The 11,475-nt window shown below is 36.5% G+C and overlaps 2 protein-coding genes and 1 pseudogene across 4 annotated transcripts; 1 reads left to right on the top strand and 2 right to left on the bottom strand.

Annotated features, from left to right (window-relative positions):
- Nucleotides 1-2,748: 2,748 nt before the first annotated feature.
- Nucleotides 2,749-3,959, top strand: LOC111285034 (arabinogalactan O-methyltransferase 2-like). Its single transcript, XM_022874252.2, has one exon. It carries the CDS (start codon nt 2,877-2,879, stop codon nt 3,819-3,821), a length of 945 nt encoding a protein of 314 aa, XP_022729987.2. The 5' UTR covers nt 2,749-2,876; the 3' UTR covers nt 3,822-3,959.
- A 994-nt stretch (nt 3,960-4,953) lies between these two features.
- LOC111275162 (uncharacterized) lies at nt 4,954-5,730 on the bottom strand (annotated as a pseudogene).
- A 182-nt stretch (nt 5,731-5,912) lies between these two features.
- Nucleotides 5,913-11,437, bottom strand: LOC111285010 (ubiquitin-like modifier-activating enzyme 5). 3 transcript variants are annotated; one of them, XR_002689661.2, is made up of 15 exons: nt 11,275-11,437; nt 10,735-10,803; nt 10,507-10,620; nt 10,236-10,364; nt 9,948-10,016; nt 9,291-9,443; nt 9,111-9,147; nt 8,502-8,584; nt 8,302-8,376; nt 7,810-7,884; nt 7,501-7,587; nt 7,305-7,423; nt 6,977-7,023; nt 6,054-6,412; nt 5,913-5,959 (listed from the first exon to the last, which is right to left on the bottom strand). XR_002689661.2 is itself a non-coding variant. In XM_022874232.2 (14 exons), the coding sequence occupies exons 1-14, from the start codon at nt 11,289-11,291 to the stop codon at nt 6,273-6,275; spliced, it is 1,227 nt and encodes a 408-aa protein (XP_022729967.2). In that variant the 5' UTR covers nt 11,292-11,437; the 3' UTR covers nt 5,913-6,272. The 3 variants fall into 3 exon arrangements, 2 of the variants coding, with proteins under 2 accessions (XP_022729967.2, XP_022729957.2); XM_022874232.2 differs by having other exon boundaries at nt 5,913-6,412; nt 10,722-10,803; XM_022874222.2 differs by having other exon boundaries at nt 5,913-6,412.
- Nucleotides 11,438-11,475: the final 38 nt, after the last annotated feature.

Below are 11,475 nucleotides of genomic sequence, written 5' to 3'. Positions count from 1 at the left end.
TAAAATACTAATACATATATATTTGATTATCATATTAATTTTTTAATTATACTCTAATGAAGCATGTGACAATCTTTCAATCTTGAAGTTTACATTCTTCAATTATGTATAGATGATTCATGTTTTTAGATGCACAAAAAATAAATGTTATTTTAGGAAAAAAATAAAAATTATAGAGTTATTTGAAAATTTAAAATATAATATAATAATACGAAAAAAAGACACAGTGATATAGCTTAAATTTTTAGTAATAACAATAAAAAAAATATTTTATATTATCGTGTTAATATAAATTATAATATATAATTTTTTTATAAAATATATTATAAATATATAAATTTTAATATTTTATATAATACGAGTATACGAATCAAGTTAATTAAATTTTTTCATAATTATTTTTGTTAAAAAAATAAAAACATTATAAAACTTGAGGGAAATGCATTTAACTCGCAAGCTGATTTTGCCGACGCTAAAATATAAAAGTTTTACCCTTATATTTATTATTATGGGTCCAGCCTTTTTTTTCGGACAAAACAATATGTTGGACTTAAAAGATAGGCCCAATCTAAATCCACATATAAGAAAAGGTCTCTAAGCCGCCCAAAATTTTTGGCGGGCCAATGGCGCATGAGAACCTATATTTATGGACAATTTGGTCACAATAGCCGACTACCCACCAAATTACAAAAATGCCACTAAGTTTTTTATATATAAAAATCTTAAATCTTCCCCCTTAAACCTTTAATCTGAAATCTGAACATTCGATTTTACATGTGCATGATTGCATGCAAATTTTAATTAAAAAAAAAGGGTCTTTTCATTTGGATGACTCTGAATTAGAGGTTTTTTCTTCTGTATATTGAAAACAAAATGTAGTCAATCTGCAAAGAAAGGGTCAAAGTTTGGAGCACTAGTTTTTATTGGAATCATGAATGGTAGCAATTGAGTCCTGCTGTTTACAAACAAGAAATTTAACATATTAGATTCATGTGATACAACAGCTACTGCTCTGGAATTTCGAAAGTTGTAGTAGACTTATTGATTCTCCTGGACCCTTTGATGGGTTTGTGCAAATGCCGTGTCTTTTTCTCTACATGCATGCAAAACTAGCAACCTTCATTCCTTCTCTGATACACTAGCATTTTCACCTGAGTCTTGGTTGGATTTGAGGATAAGACTGTTTCTAATTTCATCAATTTCTTATTTCTTGTTGATCTGGACACCTGATGCTTTGTTGGATCTGAATTTATTTTTTGTTTATCAAGATAAGTGATGCTGTGTTTGTTTTTTTTTTTTTTGTTTGGCTCAATTTAAAACACAGTTGTTGCTGTACTTGTTTAACCTTCATTTTTGGCCCTCATGTATAGCAATGAAATTTAAAGGTTGAGCCATCGAGCAATGGTAAGGTTACTTTTTTGTGATTGGAAGGTTACGGGTTGTCTTGAAAATAGCTTTTTGCAAAATGTAAAGAGAAGATTGCTTACTATAGACCCTCATCCCAACCCTCGTAAGGAGAGGAGTTTTGTGCGCCAGGGCTTGACCTTTTTTATGCATAGCTATGAAATTTGATTTTAGACTTTAAGTTTTACTGTTTTTGGGTTTGGTGGTCTTTGCCATCTTGGTGTGGCTCAAAGTATCAAGATTGATGAATGGTATGCTGCTCTGAGTACTGTTATATTCTTAAGTTTTTTTTAGCTTTTAGTTGTTTCACCTTAACATTCTTGGTGATCAATTTCAGGTTTTTATGTTTTCTTGTTCTGTAAGTGAAAGAGATTGATTTGATATTGATATATAATTACAGGCTTGTAGAAATTGCTGGAGGATGTGGCTGGTTTGATTGGTTGCGGCTTCTCATCAAAGAGGAATGTTACAATACCCTCCCTTCTCATTTTACATGCATTAGTTGGTAGCCTTGATTCCAAAACTCTCTTGGAATTTCTTTGAGCTCTCTGTAATTGATACTGTCATATTTCAATTACAAGTGATAGCATTTTAACATAAGCACCCCCCAAACATTACTTGATCAATTTTCCTTACCCCATGGATTTCCTTGTGCAAACCCACAGATGTTAATGGGGCAAGATAATTTGTAAGTTATTCCAGGGTGATTTTGTTTCAGTTTCTTTCAATTAGTTCGCTAGAAACAATGTTTAAGAAATCCGTCAACAATGATCTGTTGGTTAGACAGTGTGCCAAAAGAGGAAGAATTATGTTCTTTATAGAGATTCCTTAAGTGAGGGCTTACAAATAGAAAAGGCTACAAGGAAAGCTTATTGTATGTGCAAATTGGCATTGCAAAATTAAATACAAAGGGTAATCAGTGGGAAATGTTAAGCTTCCAGGTAGAAAGAAACCATTCAAAGACAAATATTTCGGTTGAACCCAAATGCTCAGATAGAAAAGGCTATAATAAAAGCTTATTTTATGTGCAAATTGCCATTACAGTTTTGCATGCAATATGGAACAATGATTGGAAGTAATGGAGCAACAACCTGGGGGAACCTCCTTCAGCACAACTCATGCCTACCAAACAAGCTCAAAACATTTAAAAGACAAAGATGAACCAGTCAAACAATGCCCCCAACGTGCCTATGATTGAGTCGATGAATGCGAAATGACAGAAACAGCAAACCTTTTTTTCCTTCTTTTTTTTAAAAAATGCAATGTAGCAACCGCAGCAATTAGGTGACTTGCTGACAGCTGATAATAAAGGAAAAGTTTAACACTTGAAACAAAAGCAAAAACCAAATTTCTTCTTCCTCACTCAAGATGATACGACGATTGATAACATTATATCAACCCATGTTATCAAAAACCCACAATTACCCTGTGAGGAGGATGTGATAGCAGTAAGGTGCTGAAAAAGGAAGAAAATGCCTCCTGAAGTAGCCCATTCCTGTGCCCCTCAGATCAGTCCTTCGGTTCAGTTTTGTAGTACTGTAGCCTCAGGTTCCAGCCCCAAATTTGGCAGAGCAGCTAGAAGGATGAAATTCCCTGGAAAGAAACTACTCCCGGTGCTTATTTTCATCCTGTCATGCCTTTCCATTCTCAGACTTCTTAAACTTGCAATTAGTACGCATTCTTCATCTTCTGCTGCTGCTTTGTCATCGTCCCTTCAACAGGAGTGTTCATCTCCTTCTGAATCTAGTAAGGTTCCATCAAATGCACCAAAAACCTCAGCAAATGCAACCCTTCTCACCCCAAAGGAATTCATGCTTCTTTCAAATCTCATCAACCGTAAAGCACCTTGCAACCTCCTTGTTTTTGGTCTTCAATCCCAGTACCTCAACCTCTCATCAATTAATGCAGGAGGCATCACTCTTTTTCTCGAGGATGACACTTACAAGCTAAGTGAAATCAAAGTTGATTCTAATGGGACTCGAATTTATAAGGTTAAGTACCAGGTACCAGCTAAGAAGGCATACAAGCTGCTCAAGCATGCCAGGGGAAATCCTGCTTGCACTCCTAACACAAGTCTGCTCCAACAATCAAATTGCAAGTTGGCATTGAGAAATTTACCACAAGAAGTGTATCAGCTTAAATGGGATGTCGTGGTGGTGGACGGACCTATTGGTGACGCACCAGAAGCACCAGGCAGGATGTCAACTATCTACACTGCTAGCATGTTTGCGAGAACTGGTAAAACGACTGATGTTGTAGTACATGACGTTCATCGGTCAATTGAAAAATGGTTTTCTTGGGAATTCCTGTGCGAAGAGAACTTGGTTTCTGCTAAAGGAAAATTCTGGAACTTCAGGATATCCAATCAATCAAATTCTTCAAGGTTTTGCTCTCCTCAGACGGTTCAGATACAGTAATAGCCTTCTTTTATTCTGCAGCAACAGAAAAATCAGTGGGGCATTATCCACCAATCGTTAATGGTGGACTCAATTTACAGCATTGTGAGAGTGCGAGTTCCTGGAATTGATGTTTTATTCATGTGCCATGCTTGTAAATTAAGAAACAATAGCCACACTCGGTCAGTCAGAATTGAAGAGTGCCACTGCTTTATTGCATATTTTGTTCATATGCGTGTAAATTTAGAAACAATGGATGCACTTGGTTGGTGCTAACAGTTTCTTTCATAATATCTTGTATGACCTGAAATATAATAACAAATTAAGGCTGCCAGCTATATATATAATCTGGGTGCCACAGCTCAGAAATCCGTTGTTCAAATCCAACAAAGGACATTTGATTGCTACAGAAAGAGCAGAAACACATCTATATATACATTTTGTGAGATAAGAAAAAGAGTGGGGGAAAAATGAAAATCCAGACGTAATACATCATGGCAATCTCAACAGTTGCTAACTATAGTAGGGTACTAGATAATCACCATGGCTCACTCTTCCCTTTCCTGAAAGTTTCTCACCGCCATGGGAGGAGAAAAACAAAACAATGCTACTTGATTCTTTGAGGTCACCTTCACTGGAGTTATACAGGCAAAAAAAAAAAAAACGCACCGCTTAGCCTATCTGACTAATTCCCGCCAAGAAACCGCCATTCTTCCTCATTACTTGGTAAAAAAAAAGAAAAATAACCTATACCATGTATATGATCTGTTATAATGCAACAAAAATTATTCGGAGGCTCAAATTTTAAAGCTCTAATCAACAAATTATCTATGTAAAATTTGATTTGCTCTTCATAATAATCAATTACACATGTTCTTTTGAGTCATAACTCCTATCAGGTTGTCATCAAAACAATGCCATTGTTATGATCCTCTTTGTTCTCCTCTTAGTTTGCTATTTGGTAGTACAGTTTATCAAATTGTTCATTCAGGAAGGCATCAACAAAAGCACAATTGAAAGCTGATTTTGGAACTCAAATTTCATGTTCTGGTGCTGCTGCTTTTTTTGTGTTCTTTGTTTATTTCAGTCTGTTCTGTCGAAGGAAATTGCAAAAATCCAATGCCCAAATTTTCCCTCAAAATAACAACTTGGCTGTGGAGTAAAACTCATCTATATCTTTGATTAAACAAGCAATGTTTGATCATATAAATGCATTAAGGCCTGAACCTTAGCCTGCAAGAATGGCAAGTGGAGTAATCTCCATGCACGTAGAATCTATCTGCCTTGTCGCTTTCTCCTTCATTCTCTCAGCTTTTTCCATTCCTTGCTCTTTGCCACATATGCCTTGCTCCTGCAAATTCAGACAGCGGCAACTCCATTTCCCTCTTTGTAAGCTCCCTCACTCTCTGCATAAGCCTTTTCAATAGCTACCAATCGTATTTGCTCAGCCGCCTGCCATTTCAACGACTCAACACAGCCTGTGTCAGCCTTAACATCATCAAAGTCACAAATGGGGCCTGCTATAACACAATTTAAAGGTTGCTGGATTGGCCTTAGACTGATTGATATATGGTTGCAAGTCAAGCGACGGCCCTTCGTATTGATCACCTTAGTGAAGAAGAATCAGATCCCGAGATGACATTCGGGATGATGAAGCTATGGCGACCGGAGTTGGGAGCAGCTGAAGTTCATTTTGATCTTCTTCTTCTATACAGATAAAGGGGTTTAAGCATAGCTAGAACCAACTTTACCACCCATCCTATCTATGCAAAATGACTTAAACCAACTTTAATGCTTGGATTATTGTTTTGGGATGTCGGCCCTCAGTACAAAAAAGGGTCTCATGCCTCAGCTTTCAAACTCAGCAGCCCACTACCATGGGGGAAGGAAGATTGGCTCGTGGGACGGACACAACGGTGAGCATTGCCATTTTGATCGTTCATCTGGTGGGCACTCTTCCCTCCTCTTGGACCTTTCTCCACTCTATCATGTTGGCTGGAACAAACCTGTCATCTCATCTCTAGTCTCTACCAGTTGCCTTTAAGGCTTTCTTTGGGTATATTTGGCTTCATTTCCTTCATAACAAAATCGTACATGTCAAACCACAGCTGATTTCAATTCTGAAATATCCCGTTGCTTTCTTAACTATATATAAAGCTCTACAAAAATGGTTTAAATCGCGTTATAATCCATTGGACCAATGCACAGTAACTCAGCACTTACGATGGAAAATACAAAGAAAAAATGACCCACTGAGGCACAGAACTTCGGGGGCAAGCCTCATATTAACTCAAAGTATGGATTGTATTGTGCGAAAATTTAGGCATGGCTGGATCATTTGCTTGAAAGCTGAACCCCAAGAACAGCTTTATATCCCCCCAAAGGGCAATGGTAACAAACAATGGACTCTAAAAGTGTTCCTAATTTGCCAAAGAAGTTATATATCTCTCAACTAAAAGTTATACTGGGGCATTAATCAGCATTCAGAGCATCAAGTTGCCTCCGGAGATCATCAAGGTCATCAATAGTAGTATCTGTGGCTCCAGATGCAAGGGGCTTTGGGAATTCATCGGCACTGGGAAGCTCATGGGTGAGACCTTCTGGAAGAGCACCTGAACAAATGGAGTGGAAAATAGATTAGGGAAATGAAATATTGAGATTAAAAAAGGAGCGATACATGAAGATGACAAGCGAATGAAAGGTAATATATGGGGCAGTTTAGAACTTCAAGTAACTCTGCATCAACAATCAAATGAAGGAATACTATGAAGGCAAAAAAACAGATCATAAAATTAATTTAAGGGCACTGGAAAATTGTGGTTGAACTCTTATATAAAATGACTATGCGCTAATGCTGTCTGAAATGTAGAAGAAAACCAGTCCCCAACAAGTAGTTCAGAGCTGCATGCTACACACTATTAGCATGCGCACATGAGCAATTAAGACAGCCAATTTTTTTACTTTGGTATGAAAACTGTACCTTTCGAACAGCCAAAATACAATGTTTAAGAGATCAGTGGAATAACATAGTGATTCTTCTGAAATTTTTATACAGAGGACCTCTATTCATATATTAACCAGAACTTTACAAGAAGATAATGCAATTGTATGTAAAAAAATCAGTAAATAAAAAACTTGAAGAATGTTCAAAATAAAGAGCATTAACAGAAAGACACCTGAACTTGAGCTACATGTACTATGCAGCTCGTTATCATCGACAACACTGCAAAAACAAAACAAAAAATGCATAAACTGGCTAATTTCCCAAAGAAAAACCTTATAATGATATGATCCAGGAATATAACAATGCAAAACAATTTAGAACATCTTTTAACAGCACAGAAAGTATGTCAGTCAATCATTATATAATTTGCGAATCTGATCAAATGTCAGAATGATATAACTATGACAACCAAAAAAAAAAGGAAGAGTATTAGTTTCCAGAATTTTAGTCCAAGATTGTGTAACATGCACCAATCCCTCTCTCAGAGTTGAGATTTGTACCTTATGTTCCATTCATTATCAACATGAAGTGGCACATCTGCTGCTGCGGCTGAGGCTTCAGCCTCCATCTTGGCTTTAGCCACAGCATCCCTGGCTGGCTTTGCAAGAATGTAGTCTTTCTGCAAAGCAATAATCCATTCCAGCATCAAAAGGAAACCCAAATGACCCGAAAGACATAGAGAAATCTCTCTCTTACCTGTCGCTCCAGGCAGGCAGCATTTGAACAGTGGGGATTTGGCTTCATTGCCATAGTTGGGAAGAAATCTTTAAGAGAACTGTATCCCTACAATCAAGCAACAAAGCCAAAATATATCAAAAACCAAGGGGAAGCACATGAAGCTATTAATTTCACAAGTCGTCAGGGTAAGAACACATCACATGCCCCTCTAATAGAATTAGTAACGTCTAACTTTCCTCAGGCTATTACGGAGGAAGAAGCAAGGATTAAAATACAGACACACATACAGAGATGGTAGAAGGGAGGGAGAGTTCATGTAGGATTTACCAGGTAGGGAGATACGTGTCCAAATTTCAACAAGAACTTAAGCGTATTTTGGACTAGAAGCCCAGCAACAACTCCCTGAAAAGTTAGTTCATACACTGGATTTTAGGAAAAGCAGGAAAAAAAACAATTTTAGGTACCAAACACATGCTAAAATCCAATTTTATGATTTAAGTACCAAAGAATACATGCTGAAAGGATAAACAAACATATGTGCAGTCACATATTCATGCACAGACAAACAATTACACATGCATGGATGCACATGCACACAGTGACACAGGCATGCATGGATGCATCCATTTATGTATGCAAATGTGTGAGTGTGTGTGTGAGTACAGATAGAATCATTCATATTTGTGTGCATATATATATATATATATATATATATATGTAGATAGATGCATTCATTTCTGTATGTTCATATGTAGATAGATGCACGCATCCTAGAGACGAGAAAAAGCCAAAGGATGCCAGAAAAGAACAAAAGCTTACCATGGTAGTTGGCAAAGATGCAGCACAAACCCCTTCACGCTTGAGTGTTCGTTCATCCACTCCAGATGCTATAACCTACAAAAGAATAGAATGCCATATTCATATTTCACATTTTTTATATAACTTAATTGCACACAAACATGCACTAAAGATTTCACATCTACATTAAGCTAATATCATAGATTAATGGATGAATGTACCAAAGGAGGTGCACATGCAAAACACGCAGTTTCTCCTGGAATCAGCAACTGTATATGACCTGAAACTGCATCCTCAGATACACCTGTCTCAAAATTTCCTCTTTTCAGTAATCAGAAGCAGCAGGAGGGCAAACCAAGGATATTTTTATATCTTTACTTTGAATCTTCCCAGCATATTCTTGGCTGAAGTGCAACATGGCTATACAAATATAGTATGCAAATCACTAAAAGGTCAAATGGACACATGAAGAGGTATTACACTTAGTTATCATACATTAGCTTATGTGCCAATCATAAGTCCAAGTCTACTCAAAATTTCTGATGCCATTATAAGAACATTGATGTGGTACTCAATACTCCATAGGCATCCTTAAACATCTTGTAGTTTAACCAATAACTGTGGAAGTGCATGAGGTCAGCCTTCTTAAGGCTTTGGATTAAGATGACAAGTCTATTGATTTCACAGGATTGCAGGCATCTTTCAAAAGGAAACTTGTGCATGCGATTGAAAAATAAAAATAAAAGAAAATAATTCTTACTATATCATACTTCTACCAATGAGTTCAATTAACTTGGTTACTACTGAACTAATGAAAAGTAAGTTCTTACCAGACTCCATCCATGTTTGATTCAACTCATTGCAGGCCTGTTTATATACAAAAAATCAAATACAGAATCCAATATTGTAGAATGATAAACAGTTCATATACAAGAAGGCTGTCAAACCCAGCATCAATCAACTTAGGTCTAAAAGAAAATAAGCATGTCTGACTTAAAAGTCAATATTACCTGGTTGACCACCATCCTTGCTTCATAATTGTCTACACAGCTTAAAACAAGATCCACTCCGCTACCTTCCTTACTTGGGCAAAATGTTTTATTCTTTAAGCTTGACATAAACGTTTCAAAGCCTTGTACGGTTGTGATGTTCAGCGTATAGCTCTGAAGCAAATGAACCAATCAATGTTATAAGTTCTAAAAATGCTCAGTGATGGACTAAATTGATTGTCTACAATTATAAGAGTTTGCATGATGCTTTTACCCTTAAAAAATACTGATTAGGTTAGACATCAAACGGTACTATATAGAAAAGACAAAGCTTGTAAGACGACAAAAGGATTATGTCTTTCATTTCACTAGAAACCCAAAACCTATAGCTTGACATCAGTGCAATGTAAAAAGATTGAGCATGCATGGAAGAATCAAGAACACAACATAGCAGGTCAGCCCCTTTAAAAAGTAGTCAACAAACTCTAAAAAAGGACCAACTTCAGATATTAATGAAGATACAGGAAAATAAAATTTATGTCAAACACTCCAACTCCACAACACATCAACTTAGTTTTCCTCTGTAGGACTTGACACATATGATGTAATCGAAATCCCACTCATGCCTTTACCTTTTTTAAGTAAAACCCAAGGGTGACATTCATGAAAAACACTTACCTCAAGCACAACATCAGGATTTATGTCTGACAGGGTCTGAACAGCAGCATCAGTCTTTGTCATACCAACCTTAAGAGAAAATTTGAAAGTCAGATTATCCAAATTAAGGTACAAACCCAAGCTTCAGGATTTATATCGTTGCAAAAACTGTAGTTGCAGCGAAAATTCTAGTGGCACTTCAACATTATATTACTTTAAAGAAATACTTGACTTACGACTTGAAGAAACACGTCATTTTCCAACAAGAAGTCAAAAAGAAACAGTATGGAAGAGGGTATGTATGCTCACCTGCTCTGGGCGAAAGAATAGCCTATTCATGTTAGCTAACTCCACTTTATCATAATCGTACAACAAGAGGCGACCTAAGCCACACCTTGTTAGCATCTCAGCTGCAACACTGCCAACACCACCAATACCCTGCAAGTTCAAGAAGATTACCAATGAGACCGAATTAGGACAACAAGAACTATCAATCTACAGCAAAATGAGGGAACTAGTAGTATGTGCTAGCCAAGACTTTATAGAAAAGAGATCTAGAAAGAAGAATACAAATACATACAACTATGGCAACTGAGAACTCCCGGATCCTTTCATAGTTCTGCACAATACCCATTCTTTGAAGTGCCATGAGCCTACTATAAGGATTGCTATCAACCACCTCAGCACTCATATCCTGCCACCAGATTATTTAGACATGCGTTAGAATTACAATCATAAACCATAATCAGAAGAATGCAGATAAGGAACTAGAAAAAAATGCCTAGAAAAATGTACATGAAACAGAAACCTTGACTTTTGAGCGTCGAACAGGTACAGACTTAGCAAGATGAGTAAGATGGTCAACACGTGATCGCAGCTGAAAAACAAATAAATCAAGTTATAGCCAAAATAAAGATGGCCTCAAACATGTTAAATGGAAAATTCTCTATCCTCATAACTAAAACATTTGATATTGTCATCTATCCCCAATTTTTTAACTTCTCTTGTATGTTATCAATAAGTTACATATCACAGAAACATTAATTGAACTACACCCAACAGAATCTAGTCATCAGCTAAACTAACATAGATAGCATAAAATGCATGGAAAAAGATATTCACATGCACAAATTAGCAAATACAACTTTCCTTCAAAACCCAATTAATAAATAAAAGTAGTAAACGAGACAACGGATAGAACAACAAAGATCAACCCAGAGTCCAAATGAATCTCAATCTTCATAATTTAAACTTTCTAGATCACCCAGTTGTTTTAAAAAAAATTCTCATCAACACATATACTATTAAACATGCTTGTATGTATTTTTGGATTGATGAAAATTTGTACCTTGTCAATCGAAGCATGAAGAGAAGGATCAGACAAAGACTGTCTTAGAGACAGTAGATCATCAAGCATCTCTTTCAATTCCACCTCCATTTTTGCACCTTCTGTCCTTCTCTAAAGACCCAAACTTTGTTTTTGTGTCCAAATCAAGGAAACCTGCGAAACCGCTGCCACAGTGCCTTTTGCTCCCCTTTAAATTCCGTT

The sequence above is a fragment of the Durio zibethinus genome, chromosome 17 (genome assembly GCF_047325235.1).
Source record: "Durio zibethinus cultivar Kanyao isolate XHJ-2024 chromosome 17, ASM4732523v1, whole genome shotgun sequence".
Classification (NCBI taxonomy): Eukaryota; Viridiplantae; Streptophyta; class Magnoliopsida; order Malvales; family Malvaceae; genus Durio; species Durio zibethinus.
The sequence above is the reverse complement of the archived record's forward strand: the minus strand, read 5'-3'. Positions and strand labels throughout refer to the sequence as shown.